The sequence below is a fragment of the Dioscorea cayenensis genome, chromosome 5 (genome assembly GCF_009730915.1).
Source record: "Dioscorea cayenensis subsp. rotundata cultivar TDr96_F1 chromosome 5, TDr96_F1_v2_PseudoChromosome.rev07_lg8_w22 25.fasta, whole genome shotgun sequence".
NCBI classification, from domain to species: Eukaryota; Viridiplantae; Streptophyta; class Magnoliopsida; order Dioscoreales; family Dioscoreaceae; genus Dioscorea; species Dioscorea cayenensis.
In genome coordinates this window covers 29,745,988-29,762,273 of record NC_052475.1, presented here as the reverse complement: position 1 = coordinate 29,762,273, position 16,286 = coordinate 29,745,988, and the positions used below count along the sequence as shown (strand labels likewise).

The 16,286-nt window shown below is 39.5% G+C and overlaps 1 protein-coding gene across 1 annotated transcript; it reads left to right on the top strand.

Moving 5' to 3' along the window:
- The first annotated feature begins 8,543 nt into the window (after positions 1 to 8,543).
- LOC120261010 (serine/threonine-protein phosphatase 2A 65 kDa regulatory subunit A beta isoform) lies at positions 8,544 to 15,562 on the top strand. The gene is made up of 13 exons (XM_039268663.1): positions 8,544 to 8,679; positions 9,717 to 10,132; positions 10,752 to 10,998; positions 11,591 to 11,703; positions 11,922 to 12,001; positions 12,246 to 12,387; positions 12,506 to 12,586; positions 12,947 to 13,051; positions 13,304 to 13,486; positions 14,038 to 14,130; positions 14,805 to 14,944; positions 15,065 to 15,131; positions 15,221 to 15,562. Exons 2-13 carry the CDS (start codon positions 9,740 to 9,742, stop codon positions 15,338 to 15,340), a joined length of 1,764 nt encoding a protein of 587 aa, XP_039124597.1. The 5' UTR covers positions 8,544 to 8,679; positions 9,717 to 9,739; the 3' UTR covers positions 15,341 to 15,562.
- The last annotated feature ends 724 nt before the right edge of the window (positions 15,563 to 16,286 follow it).

The following is a 16,286-nucleotide window of genomic DNA, read 5'->3' as shown; positions in this document are numbered from 1 at the left end:
TTTAAACAATAACATATTATTTACATGATATAGACTTTTAGTTAAACAGCTTAACCATTATTTTTAAAACACTATATGTATCCGCTTTAAACATAAAAAGCTCGACATTTACACGTAGACTCATGTTGAGTCGAGAACATTCATTCGAACGATGACAATATGTCTTCCTCAGCGACGATGACATATATTTCCCTTTTCGCCCTTTGGGATGGAGGGAAAAAAATACCGCCCAATCACATCACGCCTAGTCTAACCTCTATGCATACAATCATGCACTTTTTTTGTTTACCTTCTCGACTCATTGCTTGTTCTTTACATCTTCTACTTCTTCTTCTTCTTCGCCTTCTTTTGTTCTTCACTTCATTTGGTTTTAGACTGATTTGGTTTTTCGAATCGATATATTATGGAGAGTTTTTGTGGTATTGCTAGATTCAACCCGGGAGGAAGGGTGCTAATGTTCACCGCTCGCACTTTCGGGAGTTGGTGTTAAACTGAGATATGTGAGCTGATGGGGTCCTCAAGTTTCTCTTGTCGTGGTTAAGTTCATCACACCGTATGGATATAAAACGGTTTCGCCCTAATAGAAAACGATGTTGACTTCCAATGGATGCGTCACGTCCCACTCCATCTTCAAATGTGCTCTGTAGTCGATCTTGTCGCCGAGACGTAAAATGCGCCATTGCGGAATCCTAATAAAAACGAGGTTTACTCGTCAGAAGTTCCTTTTCTTTAATTATTCCAGTTGTCTGGGGTCATTATTGTGTAAATATGTCCGTCATTGTTTAACATATCAGTACTAGTCGCTTACGTTATTAGTTAAATGCTTAAGTATTTAATTTAACGCTTTAAATATTGTCATTATCACTTAAACATTATATTCTCCGCTTAACATATCGATCTTTTTATTTCGACTCAAGTGTCAGAGGAATTCGGATTCCGCGAGTGCTCCCATTCATCCCCATGGTGACCTCGACGCGCTGGGATGTCTTCCTTCCTCGCCGATCATTCGCGTCATGTCGATCGATATCGACAACGCTTTTGACGTTGTCGAACATTTCGGGATGTACTTTCAAATCATGCAATCAAAAGGAATTTTCGACTTCAATTTCATAAAGAACGAAAAACATCGGGCGACGCTGGAATGCTGCCGATGGTTGTCGCTGGCGCCTTCACGCATCAAAAAGAGTATAACAAAAATACTTTTCGAATCAAGACAATCAACCCGTCACACACTTGCGGTGGTGGCATAGGTTCGACGTCACATCCGAAAGCGCCCAAAAACTGGGTTAGCGCACGAAAGTGATTCGAAGCTCGAGGACCGTCCCCTCATGACAAGGCCATCGACATTCGTAAGGACATGCTATGGGAACATGGTGTCCACATACCATACAAGCGTGCTTGGTTGGGAAAAAGAGCATGCCCGGGTGGTCCTCGACTGGCATGACATCTCCAGCCACTGATCGCTTTGCTTTGGTATGTGGATAAGGTGGCCGAGACAAATCCCGGCAGTCATGGCGATCGTGGAAAGAGACGGTGATCGCTTTTAAACGTGCATTCTTTTCTTTTCAGCAGTGTATCATGGGATTCAAGAGGGCTTTGCAGTCAGTCATGCTTTCTCGACGGTACCCACCTCCTTGGAAAAATATCGGGTACACTCATCGGGCGCACAGGAAAGATGGAAACAATGGTTTTTTTCCATCGCCGCTTTCTGTGATAATCGACAACGAGACCGACGCCAATGGACTTGGTTCATATCTAAGTTAGGGCGACGCCTTATACGAGGATGGAGATTATCATGAGATAATTACCTTCGTGTCGGACGAGTCCAAGGGCCTTGTGAGCGCAATCGCAGAGTCTTCCCTTCTTCGCCACACGCATACTGCCTTCGACATTCTGAGGCCAATTTTACGAAAGCCAACGTCCGACTTGGGAAGGCATTGAGGGAGGAGTGCTCGGGTCTATATGCTTCCGCATCATGCTGGGCATCCACGGCTAAAGATTTCGATGATACCGCTGAATGAACTCGCAGCCACATCACCCGAAGCTCATCACCCGGGTTGATTAATAAACCTGATATGGCACATCGGGTCGAATTATCCGCTCGGAGGCGATCGTTGGGGTGAGATGTATTCAAACGTCGCGGAGTCGCTCAATGCTTGGATCAAGGAAGCTCGCCATTTACCTAGGGTGACGAAAATGGTCGACTCCATAAGGTCTCGCGAATGTTGGTTTACACTTAACATTTAGTGTTACCCTTTAAACATTCTCAATCTTTGTTTAATTACACTTGTCTCGACTTTTAAATATTAATCCTTTCGCTTTAAATATTTACAATAATGTTTAAACATGTTTACTGAATTATTTAACCATCACTCGCCTTTTGTTTAACCTTATTTGCTGTGTTCAAGTTGATGCGCATGTTATGTAACCCACGCGAGCAAGCTGAACAAATGGGAGACCTACTGCTGCCCTGACATACATTCCAAGGTAGCGATCATTGTTGAGGACGACCGAAATCTTCGTGTTGGTCGTCTGGTCGACGATCGCTACGGAAGTGATCGACCAGTCGAAAGAACTCCGTGGATCTCGCCATCGTAACTTGTTCATGTCGAAGGTGGCAAGTTTATGGTATCCCTCGCGAAAACACGCTATGCTAAAGCAATAACGCATGCACACCAACGTACATCGATTTATTAGCGGGTACTTCACCGTCGACAATTACAAACTCATGCGACAAGGAAGCTATATTCCCCATACCCGACGTACGATGTGCCTTCGACGGGAAATCGTGAGCTTCGCTTTGCGATCACCGTGACGAGTAGGCGACACGGGCGGCCTAGACGAAAAGAGGATCGAGTCGCAAGCGTTTGATGTCCCGCGAAGTTACATTGCAGCTACCGCCATGGATTCGGGTCACAATCGACGATCTTGCAATGAAACCGTGGCTCGACTAGGTATTGTTAATAAGCCCGAAGTACGATGTGGAAACATTGTGTATTGATGGAGTTGTTTCCATATTTAAACTCTTACTCTTTACAACGAATTGAATGTATTTAAACAGAGACATTGTTATTTTAAACGGATACACTGTAATTTGAAATATTTCAACTGATGTTTAAACGATATATGGTATATTTAAACAATGAAACGGAAATGTACACAACTACAACGTAAATTAAACAATAAAATGAAACTGAATGAAATTTAACCTGCCTTACAATTGAAAACAAACAAACTTTACATTGAGATATACAAGTTATTGATGGGCAACTTCCCATATTTATTTAAACAATGAATGCATTTAGTTAAACAGAGGCAAGTGTTATTTTTAAAGCAGAGTACACGTATTTTTGAAATATTTAAAAGCGATGTTTAAACGATATATAGTATATTTAAACAATGAAAGTGAAATGTACACAATTAGAACGTAAATTAAACAATGAAATGAAACTGAATGGAATTTAACCTGCTTTACAATTCAAAACAAACAAAATTTACATTAACATATACAAGTCATGCTCTTCGAACACGAAAACAATGAATTGAATTTGTCCAGATTTACATTCGAAAATAAAATTGACATTCAGATATACAGGACATGTTCTTGAAAAACAAAATTTAACCCGCTTGTGACGACCCCCCTTTGTCATGGGACGCCTACTGCCCTTCCCTCCTTAAGTATGCGGGTAACATACCATAATCTGAGGTAAGGAACGTCTGTCTGCGGTAGCCGTAACTTCTCACCCCGCAGTAATTGCTCGATAAAAGCGCATGGCGTGACGCGGCGCAATCGACGCTTCCTTGTTTTTAGCGTCGGGTTTCTATGTCGTCGCGCAGTGGGTACTTAGCCGTCGCCGACTCGTCGAACTCCATATCGACACAATTGTCGAATAGATTCCATTGTCCGAGATATGCAAGTCGAGATTAGAATAGCGATTTAAATACCAAAGCGGATATTAATATGCCATAATTAAAGAACTTACCATGTCCAACGCGTCCCTTATCGTACCGGACATGAAGAATAATGCACTGTATTCTTGTTTATCATTGTCCAGGACGACGACATGGAAGTGGTCATTCATGATTATCGGGAGGATGACAATTTGAACTTCATGCGAGTTCTTGCGACGACATCCCCGATCATAGCCATAATCGTGTCATGTGCGTCTTCCCTGCTTGGGCATAAACAGCGTAAGCGGTCCGGTGATGGAGGCGCTTCTTGTAAGGATATGGCTCTTTGCTCGGCGACTTTTTGTATTATGCATACTGAAAGCGTCCCATCACATCATCGATGACCATCTCCTTCCCCTCAGCGGCAGTGTATAATTTGTCGCGTGTGGTGTTGACGACGTCGTTCTTCCACACGACAGTCTTGAGGTTAAACGATAATGAGATATAATAAGACCATATTATAAATATTTAAATGATATTATCAATTGTTACATGATATTATATATAATTAAATGTTAAGTAGACAAATTAAATGATAACATAAAGGTATTAAACACTATTAGGTAATTGTTAAACACTATAATAAAACCTTTAAACAATATCATAAAAAAACTTTACACTTACTCGTCCCATAGAGCGAGTTGAGGAAGATCCTCATCAACTCCTGCTTTCGTATTTGTTAAAACGACTCGAGCCAACCCATTTCTTCTTCTTGAATAAAAAGCTTTCCGAGCAGATGCAGTCCAATGTTTGATTGGCCTTGATCATCTCTCTCGTTGCTCGGTCGGGGTCTTGACGACATCTTCCTTCGATCGCGGGGGCGATGGCGACGACATCAGCTGCAGACACATCCTTACATGGTTGTTCTTGTTGTGGGATTGTGTCGGCTTCGATGCTGGAGACGGCAGACGGCAGCATCAGACCCATGAACACATCCTTACATGGTTCTTGTTGTGGTGGAATTGTGTCTCGCTTGGGCTGCGATCTTGTCGGCCGCGTCCGCGCGGCAGCGGCAGTTCGACGATCTTCTCAACCGTGGCCGTAGACAACGGCATCATTGGGGACACACCCTTAACTTGTTCTTGATCTTCATTGATTGTGTCCATCTTTGATGCACGATCTCGCGGCCGGTTCCACGGGTCGAGGATTTCATCGAGAGAGAGTCGGCGGCCTTCTCAGCGGCAGCAGCGACCGCATCATCTCGATGTCCTTCTCAGCAACGACGTCAGTGCCGATGGTGTTGCTATTGTTTCATCGTCGGCCGGCGGTGGAGACGAGGCGATATTGTTCTCCTCTTTTTCGCAAGTCTCTTGAATGTGGCCGCCTTGGAATGACCTTCCCAGATGATGTCCTCGTCGTCAAATTCCAGCGCCTCGTTCAGTCCGGGTGCTTGATTCTTTCGAGGATAGGCGCGGTCGATTTGTGAAACGTCCTTCCGGCACCTCGACACTGGCGACAAGCGAGAAACTCGGTCGTCAATATCCGGCATGACTGCGTAAGAGTTCGTGGTGATATCTTCGCCCTAATGTCACCGGTGAGGGCTGCCAGCGGTCGGAGGGCTGCCATGGTCGGTACTGCCACGCTCGGGGGCCCCTATCGTTGTCGTGGTAGGGGGTTGTTGCGATCTGCGGGGTAGGGGAGGGCTTCTCGGCGTCGAGGAATGCGTCTTGGCGTGGTGGGGGCTGAGGCGGGAGAGCGGCGTCCGAGCAGCGCGATAGAGGCGCCCTCTCATCCACGCCTCGAGCAAGTGGTTCGGGAGCGATGGCATCCATCCAGTCGGTTGGCCCTCAACAAATATTTCTTCTTGACATTCTTAGGGAACCATTTCGAGAAACTAACATATGTAAACGAAACAATTTAGTGAAATCATTCATTTTAAACTATAAAAAAACTATATTTAAAGCAGGTATTTATATATTTAAAGCGTTATAGAATATAATTAAAGCGGAGAACAAAATATTTAAACCCAGTATGAATAAGAGTTAAAGCGGTAAATACTAAAGTTAAAGCGCTAAATAAAATGTTTAAAGCGTTAAAGACTTATGTTAAACATTGTCCATGATTTATTACCTCTTTTTCCATCGAGCGATGACAAGCTCGTTTCTCACCGTCGCTTGCTTCGGGTAAGTACTTTCATTAGTAGCACAACATCCTTGGGATCTTGCAGAAGCGGACTTTCTTCCCCGTTCCGGTCATCTCGTAAAACCGGACGTTAAGCGCGCCAGAGCAACCCTTAATGTACCACTGTGTTGGTCTTCTTCCCGACGCATCTATCTTGCACTCGGGCAGTGCTGTGGAATATCCTCCATAAGCCACTTGATGCGTCGCCCTGCGCCCGTGCGTGATCGCCCCATGGGTCGGTAGATCATCGGCGTAATCAGCGATCCGAGTTCGAACCGAGGCATGATGTATTTGGGAAGAGGGATCGTCCCCATGAGGTACACCATCGGGGAGTTTGACGAAATTATCTTCTTCTCCCTCCGTCGAACAAGTTGCGACGAGTGCTCTTGATGGAGTCTCCGTGTCTCGTAGAGTCTTTGATAGATACCGCCCTTGACGCGACTGGTTTTCTTCTTACGAAAGACCAGCTGCGTCGCCATCGCAACGCAGACCAAGCACGAGGGCCACATCTTGAGGTCTGAAAGCTTCGGCGAGGCTTTCCCGATCCTGAATTTATTGGTGCGACCATCGTACCTTTGCAAAAGAGAATCAAGAAGGGCTCTCTCTTGGTATATAGCTTCTAGCTCGATGAGCAGCTGCAAGACGGTGTCAGTCGAATAATCTCCCGATGTCGAGGGTCGTGTTATTTTTTTCAATTCGACTAAAGTCTCCACTACTGGGTGTCAAATAGCATCGGCCGTTAACTAGGTTGACCGCCATAATCACAAGCTGCTGACAATAACAACACATTCAACATGCGGTATTGACAAAAAGTTTAAGCGGAAATATAAGGTTTTAAGCGGTAAACTCTCGGTTATTAAAGCAGAGATATAAAAATGTTAAAGCAGAGACCCATTTTGTTAAAGCAGAGGCGAGAATACTTAAAGCAGGGGACAACAAATGTTAAAAGCTGTAACATCTCATTTCTTAAGCGTCAACCTCGTTTTGTAAAAGCTGCAACCATATCAAAGCGAAAGCGGGAAATGTACATTATAAATATTACACAAATCATAACAATCGAAAAAAACTAATTCGATAGTGTATACATACGAAAACTGAAAACAAAACAAAACCCCGAGTAGAAATCTCCCTCAGAGACTAACAAAACCCCAGTAGAAATCCCCTGCGGACTTTCGATATCTTCCAACAAAAAGCAGGGAGCACAAAACAAAACCGAAAAAAATCTTTCTTTAGTAGCGAGCAGGTTAACATAAAAACCATACTCAATACCTTAGATTTCAAATTGATGAAATGCCAACTAGTTGCATGGGGGACTTCTCCTTCGAGATCTGGGTGGAAAGGGAAAAGGCGATGAAATGCTGATTCAGGAGGCTTCGACGTAGAGACAACTTGGGAGGCGACTCGAAATGGAAAAGTCGAAGGCGTGAGTTGAGAAAAAGCAATTAAAGCGGCTCCAATAAATTAGCCTCTCGGGGTTACCCCTACGGAAAACCGCCCACTTCCTCTCAAATCGCCGAGATGGGCTGCGACCACGACTCCCCATGCAAGGGCATTTTCAGTCCAAAAAAATTTGAAACTCACTCCAGTTCACATCCGATTCTAGGGGTTTGGGGGTTTGAAAAACATAGAGTTTAAAAGGAGGGGGATTTTGGGGATTGCAAAACTAATGGGGTGTTTTTGGCAATTTTACAAACTTAAAGGGTTTTTTTGGCAATTTCCACAAAAATAAATAATACTCCTTAAGTTTCTTTTTACTTGTCATATTTTAGAGCTCTGCTGTGTTTTTTTTTTATTTGTCACATTAGAAATTTTGTGCAACATTAATTTTTTTTTTTCTAAATTTACATTTTATAAAATATAGGTAACCAACTACTTTTAATCAATTTTTCTTAATCGATGTGAATTAAATAAAATTGATAACTAAAAAATAACAGAGGAGAATGCCAAAAAATTTTTGCCCAAAAAACACTTCGGTCTCTTATTTATCATAAAATATGGATTTGATTCCCTTCTCTCTTAAAAGATAAGAGCGCATAGCAATTGACAGTTCTCTTTGATTGATAAAAATAAACTCTTCATGAGAGCTCTACTATCTGTGAATGACATATATTTTAGAGAATTATATACAATTTAAAAAAAAAAAATTAAACTTTATATTAATCTATATATATCACCAAAAATGTTAGTATTTATAAATATATTGCAAGATCAAAAGTTAATAGTTTTTTCTTAAAAATTCCATTTATGTTCATCTTTCATCCCAATTTTACTGTCAAAATATTTGTTATTAAAAAAAATTAAAAATCAAGGAGACTATTGAGTACAATTTAAGCAAGGATATGTATGCAAAGTTACAATTCTATGCAATTAGACTATTTTGCAAGGGTTTACCTACAAAATTTCCCGGTTCGAAGACGAACCGAGTTGTCTTCCTAAAAAAAACCGAGTTTATGACTCATTAGTCTGACGGGGTTCCCCTTCGTCGTTCTCTCCTTCGCATTTCGAGCTCTTGTTCTCTCGAGACCTCGTCCTTTTCTCTCGCTCCATCGCCTTCTTCGCCGTTCCTTGCGGGCTTCCTCCGTCCGTCCTTGGTGATCTCACGGCGCGGTACTTCTCTTCTTCGTATCAGATCGAGTTGTTATCTCCCCATTTCTCAGATCTAGGGTTTTGTATCAGATCTGGTTCTTTGTTGTTTTATTTCTTGAATTTTCTTCTATTTTGAGTAGTTTTCGAGGGTTTAGTGTGCTTTGACTCACGATCTCAAGGTATTGATGCTGTGATCTTGGTTTTCTGTGAATCTGGACATTGGATTGATCGATGCGGTGTTGTGCGTCCAGAATTTGGTTTCTGGTTTTTAGTCCCTCAGGCGGTTGTTCAGTTGTTGGGTTTTGATTCTGTGCTTATGTTATTCGGCCTGGGGAATAATTTTGAAGTCTGATTGCAGTGACGGTTGTTTGAAATTATTTCTTATGCTGCTGATAGAAAGATGGGTGTTGGGGATCTAGATTTATAGTTATTTTGATCAATTGATGGCTTTGAATGGCATCATTTAAATGGTTCTTTGAGCGTAAATTGATGAGTTATATTGTACATGGACATTATTATGCAAATACCTGAATATTGTATATGAGCCATGGAAAAAAGAAAGTAGATATACACTGGGCAAGGTTATATTTTTCTTTTATTGTGGCAAGCTATGATTGTGATAGGGATAGGGATAGGGATAGGAATAGGGATGCAATGTTTGTTCTTTTGTTTATTTATTTGAAACATGTCTTGTCCAATATTAGCATGGCTTTCACCTCACTTTGTGATACAGTTCTTTATCAATCATACATTTATGATCATTCATAGATTAAATTATGCATGTCATCTGCTGAAATAATGAGATTATTGTTGTTATATTCTTCTCTTATGTTTAATCATGTTGCATCTGTTCTCTAGCCATGTTCTGGACTTGCATCTTTTCTTTTGAATTAACCATGACATTGGTCTGTTATGAGAATTTATTTATTTTTATTTATTTGTTGAATAAGCTTGGTTTCCACTGGTGATGCTCTTCTGATTATCATTTATTAGTTTGGTGCTTGAATACATTATTTGTGCTTATTGGGGATCTCTCTCTCTCTCTCATCTTTTTTCAGCTGCAACGGATTAGTAAAGTGCAATGGCTATGATTGATGAGCCGCTATATCCAATTGCTATATTGATAGACGAGTTGAAAAATGAAGATATTCAGCTGCGGTTAAACTCCATTAGAAGGCTTTCTACAATTGCCAGAGCACTTGGTGAGGAAAGGACTAGAAAAGAATTGATACCTTTTCTTAGTGAAAACAATGATGACGACGACGAGGTGCTTCTTGCCATGGCGGAAGAGTTAGGCGTTTTTATTCCTTATGTTGGGGGAGTTGAATATGCCCATGTTTTGCTACCACCATTGGAGACTCTATGCACAGTTGAAGAAACCTGTGTTAGAGACAAGGCTGTTGAATCACTATGTCGAATTGGGGCACAAATGAGGGAAGCTGATTTGGTAGAGTGGTTCATACCTCTAGTCAAGGTAATACATTCCTTTTATTTTCATACACAAAATTTAGGCTCTTTTGATTAGATGTTTAGTGTATAGTTCATAACTTCCCTATAAATATGGTACTTATGGGCAGCTAGGCATGCAATTTGTTGTTAATGAATTCATGCAAAATATGATAGGAGATGAATTTCTGCTTATTGCTTATTTTCATCACTCACCCGTCTGTAGCTTCTATTTGTGGTCTTAATTGCCACATGCCACCGGAATAGTTTTCATATTTGTTTGATGAAACTATTTATCTTGTTTTAAATATAAATTGTAATTTAATGCAGTCCCTCACTTGACTTGACTTGAAAGACTTGATGGTTTTCAATTTCAGTTGTATATGAAATACAATGACATAGGGCGCTTCAAGAAAAAAAAAATCTAAAAAATAAAAGATGGAAGTAAATCGAGCTATTTTTACAGCAGCCTATCTGACACAGGGTGCATGATCATTACTCCAAATATAGATATAGATTATATAATTTTTGGTTCGGTTATTGGTTTTCATTCTTTCAACGCATTTGCTCGGTCTTTTCATGTTATGAATTTGCTGAGTCTCATGAAGACTAAAGTATTACCTCACGCTCTTGATTATTGTCTCTAGAGACTGGCTGCTGGTGAGTGGTTTACTGCTCGTGTTTCATCCTGTGGGCTCTTTCATATTGCTTATCCAAGTGCACCTGAGCTGTTGAAGGCAGATCTAAGGTCTATCTATGGCCAATTGTGTCAAGATGACATGCCTATGGTAAGAAGGTCTGCAGCATCGAATCTTGGTAAATTTGCTGCTACGGTTGAACAGAGCCATCTGAAAACAGACATCATGTCAATATTTGAGGATCTAACACAAGATGGTATGTACGTATGATCATTTGTTTTTCTTTTGCAATTTGTATCTAAGTTGGTTGTCTGTAATATTTGATTATTGCTTATATGCTTCCATCTAAGCATCTTTTGACCATCATTTGCTTGTTAACCATATTTATTTTGTCAGTTCACTTTATTGCAATTGCTACTCTATTCAATTATTTATTGAACTATGCTACACCATTTTATTTGTATGAATTTCCAAGTGCATTGCATAAGCTGAGAGTAACATGGCCAGAAATCTAAATTTGGTACATTCGTGCATATGAAGCATGACAATTTTCTGCATCTTCATCTTCATTCTGCTTGTCTTCTTGCCAGAGTTGACTTAAGAACCCGTCATTGTCCTGATCATATTTACTGGGGAAAGCATTTCTTGTTGATCAAATATGTTTGAAGCAGCATAAGTGACATTATAACAGTTGCTTCACAAATGATTCTCTTGACCTTGTAGCTGTACACTTCGCACTGTGGTAGATTAAATTACCAATTGTACTCGTAGATTAATTGTGGTCACATGATGATCATATCCACTTCCAATTTATATTGGTGCATTATGTTGGTGTTTTTATTTGCCAGATCAAGATTCAGTCCGGCTGTTGGCTGTTGAGGGCTGTGCAGCTCTTGGAAAATTGCTGGAACCCCAGGATTGTGTAGCCCATATCCTCCCGGTTATTGTTAATTTCTCCCAGGTATACTTAATGCTAGCCTCATTAATTTGTTACAGGTGTTGTTTCTGTCTAATTGCTAGTTAGGAATTGTTTTTATCCAATTGCTAATTTATGGTGCTTTTTAGAAGAAAGTGTTTGTTTTTTTTAATGTCTTAATTTAATAATTTTGGAGTTATTTTACGTCCTTGTGAGGATTTTAAGGGTGTTCTCTCTTTGATTTACTTCCTTTTCATGATTAGGATAAATCTTGGCGAGTTCGCTATATGGTTGCAAATCAGCTGTATGAACTTTGTGAAGCTGTTGGCCCAGAGCCTACTAGGTAATTTGTTTCTTTCTATTTATAGATAACTTTACCTGGGAGAGGCGTACCTGTTTGCTGTTTGCATAATTGTTTTCTACACGTCCTTCACTGGCATTTATGTATGTGCTGATCTAAGTTAATCCATCTCTTGTTCTTTACCGGAGTTTTCTGTTCTTAAACTTCAATAAATATCATTGATCCAACATCCATTAGGATGTGATTTTGAATGATTCTTATTTTGAAACTCTAATTCTATATTAAGATCGGATCTGGTCCCTGCATATGTACGGCTTCTTCGTGACAATGAGGCTGAAGTGCGTATAGCTGCTGCTGGCAAGGTGACAAAGTTCTGCCGCATCTTGAATCCACAACTTGCAATCCAGCACATTCTTCCTTGTGTGAAGGTACATCTTCACCGCTGTATGATTTTTAGCCTTTCTTTGGTTTTTCTTTGGATATGTTAATATTTGTGCTGCTTTTAGGTTCTCTCTTTACGTGACCTTATCATACTGTCATTTCCAGGAATTGTCTTCAGATTCTTCCCAGCATGTGCGTTCAGCTTTGGCCTCTGTAATTATGGGTATGGCACCTGTCTTGGGAAAGGTATGAGCATGCTGCATGCACATGATGTTTTTCCACAAAAATAAAGGGGGAAATAATGAACATTTGCGCATTGTCATAAGAGTTTTATGCGAGGCTGTTGGCACTTTCTTGTTGCAATTTTCACATTCAAACAATTTAGCGGCCATGTTTTGAAGTTTTTATGTTACTACAGATTTAATTCACCCATTTTTCTGGCAGTAATTGGAAAATTGTTATGTAAATATGGAAGTCCGAATCTTCTAAAAGTTTTATCTAACAATATGTGCTCTCCTTTTAGGTTTTATTATTCAGCATTAATTATAATTAAATGTGTTTCATTATCTTGCATGAGCAAGCTAACAAAGTTTTTGGTTTATATAGGAGGCAACCATTGAACAATTACTACCCATTTTTCTCTCATTACTGAAGGATGAATTTCCAGATGTTCGACTGAACATTATTAGCAAACTTGATCAAGTAAATCAGGTGGGCATCTTTTGCAATCTTGTTTCTTGTTGTTTGACTATTGCTATTTGCCAATTGATTAATGGAGAATATGTAAGATCTTCAGTGGTATTTGAGGTTCTATTTGTCAAATAATAATTCAAGCAAGTCTCAGAAAATATTTATCAGGACTAAGCTGAATAAACAGGTTTTACATGGCAGTGTGGTAAGCTATTTCAGTTACCATGACATAATATTTCTTCAATTCTATCTATGATTTCTGTGATCTTGCAGGTTATTGGGATTGATTTGCTTTCCCAGTCACTTTTGCCAGCCATTGTTGAGCTTGCAGAGGATAGGCATTGGAGGGTCCGACTGGCCATAATTGAATATATCCCCTTATTGGCTAGTCAGTTAGGCATGGGCTTTTTCGATGACAAACTTGGTGCTCTATGCATGCAGTGGTTGGAAGACAAGGTATTCCTAAGCCCTCTCTGAAGTAATAAAATATGACTAGGGGATGTTGTAATGCACTCTCCTGTCTAAATGCTAGCCTGTTATTTCTTGTCAAGGTTGAGCTGTTTTCTATTAATTCCTGACATATATAAAGGACCTTTTAGGTGTTCTAGCCTCATAATAACAGATGCATTATATAGAGTTGAATTTTAAAATTCCTGTGAGCAGTTTAGTCATTTGCACATGACACCTAGCTTATATTATTTACATATTGCTTTTCTGTTGAAATGGCTGTTTTAGTCCTTGACTTCTGTGTTTCTATTGCAAATTTCTTCTGATTACGCATTAGATTGCCCCTCAAAAATTTCTTGGGTTTTTCTTGGCAACAGTGGATGATTAATTATGCCTTAGCATGCTTTTACTTGACCAACCAATCTCTCTGTTTACATGCCACTTTATAATTTATCAAATGAAGTCACCTTTCGATTTTCCTTGAATAAAGATGAACAACAAATTAATATCCTTAACTAACCTTTAAGTAAATTAACATGGAATGGATGATTATCATACAGGTTTTCTCAATTCGTGATGCAGCTGCAAATAACTTAAAGCGTCTCGCAGAAGAATTTGGCCCTGAATGGGCAATGCAGCATATAGTTCCGCAGGTTTGCTTTTATCCTTTATCATTTTATGTTTCTGAGATTTGTACTATCCGACTTTTGGTGCTTGGCAGATTGATGCTTATTTACTTTTTAGCTGAACATGTGAGTATTCAATTTATGGCCTTCCACTCTAACTCAAAACATCTAGTCATAATTTGTCAAATATATTGGAAAGTTTAAACATTTCCAATAATCTAAGGGTTGACCAGAAATCAATATATCTTATACCAGATGTCTTTATTCAATCAGCCCTTCTAAGAACAAAATTGACCTAGTCTAAGTGCAGTCAGCAAGGTTGTCAATGCAGCTACCAGAATTTTTGGTATTGTAAAAAACTAGTTACTCAATATTTTTTTATCAGTCATAATTGATTATGTATTCTTTGCTGATTAATGTATAACTGATGATTCCCCCACCCCACCTTGCTTCTCTCTTCATGCTATTCTCACCAGGCCAAAATTATATACAAGTTACCTTTTCATACTCTTTCCAAGTATCATATGCTGACTAGTACCTTACCAAATTCATGTATGATAACTGGTATGACTTCTAGTGTTGGATGTGAGCTGTGTCAGAGACTTATATTTGGTCCTTGTAGTTGAGGATGTCTTCTGCTTGTTGGCATTTAGCAGCAATGTCACGCTTGGCCAATTATAACATCTTGTTGTTTTTACCAGGTGCTGGAGAAGATCAATAATCCACACTATTTATATCGCATGACCATCTTGCATGCTATCTCTTTACTAGCCCCGGTCATGGGCTCAGAAATCACATGCCAAAAGCTTTTGCCAGTGGTTATCAATGCTTCAAAGGACAGGTGAGTGCCTTGTCCAATTTCTGCATACATTTTTGTATCAGTTTCTTTCTTTCTCTTTTTTTCTTAATTACCTCAATTCGGTTGCAATATTGAGCGAGGAGGAATGTGCTGTTTTGCCAGGGTACCCAACATTAAATTTAATGTTGCAAAGGTGTTACAGTCTCTCATTCCAATTGTTGACCATTCTGTAAGTAGTAAATAAAAAAAACTCTGCCAATCTAAATCATCCATCATACATTCATTATCCCTTACCGTTGAACTGATCCGTGATTTCAGGTGGTGGAGAACAGTATTAGGCCATGTTTGGTTGAGCTCAGTGAAGATGCTGACGTGGATGTTAGATATTTTGCTGCACAGGCACTGCAGGCATCTGACCAGGTTATGATGTCAAGCTAGAAAACACGCAAGCTTCTAAACATAACTTTCAAAAGTTTCTTCATCCCTGTGCCTATACATCCACGACATTCTTCTGCTCTATGGAGGAACCTTTAGTTTGGGTCTTGGGTCCTAATCAGACTATGGGCGACCTAAATACTGCTAATATTTTTGGTGTGCCGTTGTATTCTTATTCTTTCCTGATTAAGAATGTTCTTTGAGAAAAGAACATTTTCTTTTTTATTCTGGTTTTTGTCTTCAGAAGTTCAGCATTGGTACTTTACTGGTAGGTCTGAATTCCAGCAGTTGTGTATTCAGCTAATCATATCTGTCTTCGTCAAATTTGAGTGTGCTTGTAGGTTTTATAGTTAAATTACTGAGGACAGGGTTAGGTTTGTAAGGTTACAGATATCATCAACAGCAGCTCTGTTGCTGTTGTTGGGGCAATAATTCACTGAGAACAGGCTTAGATTTGCTCATGTTCACTTGATTTTGATCAAGTGGATGATAGAACTTAGTCCAAGACTAGTTGAAATGTTGTGTTGCTGGTGTTTAGCTTTTATGCATGAAAACCAATATGCATTATTTGAAAAGCTAATGTTCTCAATTTATGAGCTAAAAAAAAATATGGTATAAAATAATTACATTGAGTGTCAGATCTTTTCCAATTCTAGGTTTTTATATGAGACTCCTCAAAGTCTTCCCAATCTGTAATACAAATTCAGAGATATGTTTGATGGTTTCTACAAATTTCGCCTAACGACTTATAACTAATACTAAGTTAATTTAGTTAAAGTAAAGTCCTCTAATGAGTCAACAAATGTCCAAATTTAATTTCTATTATTTCAAAAAGAAAAAAGAAAAAAAAGGTGAACAATAAAATGTGTATCTTTTGTGGAAGTTCCGAGGATTAGCACTCGTTCCTTCACATATTATTCATGAATATTATATAAATAAAATAAATTGC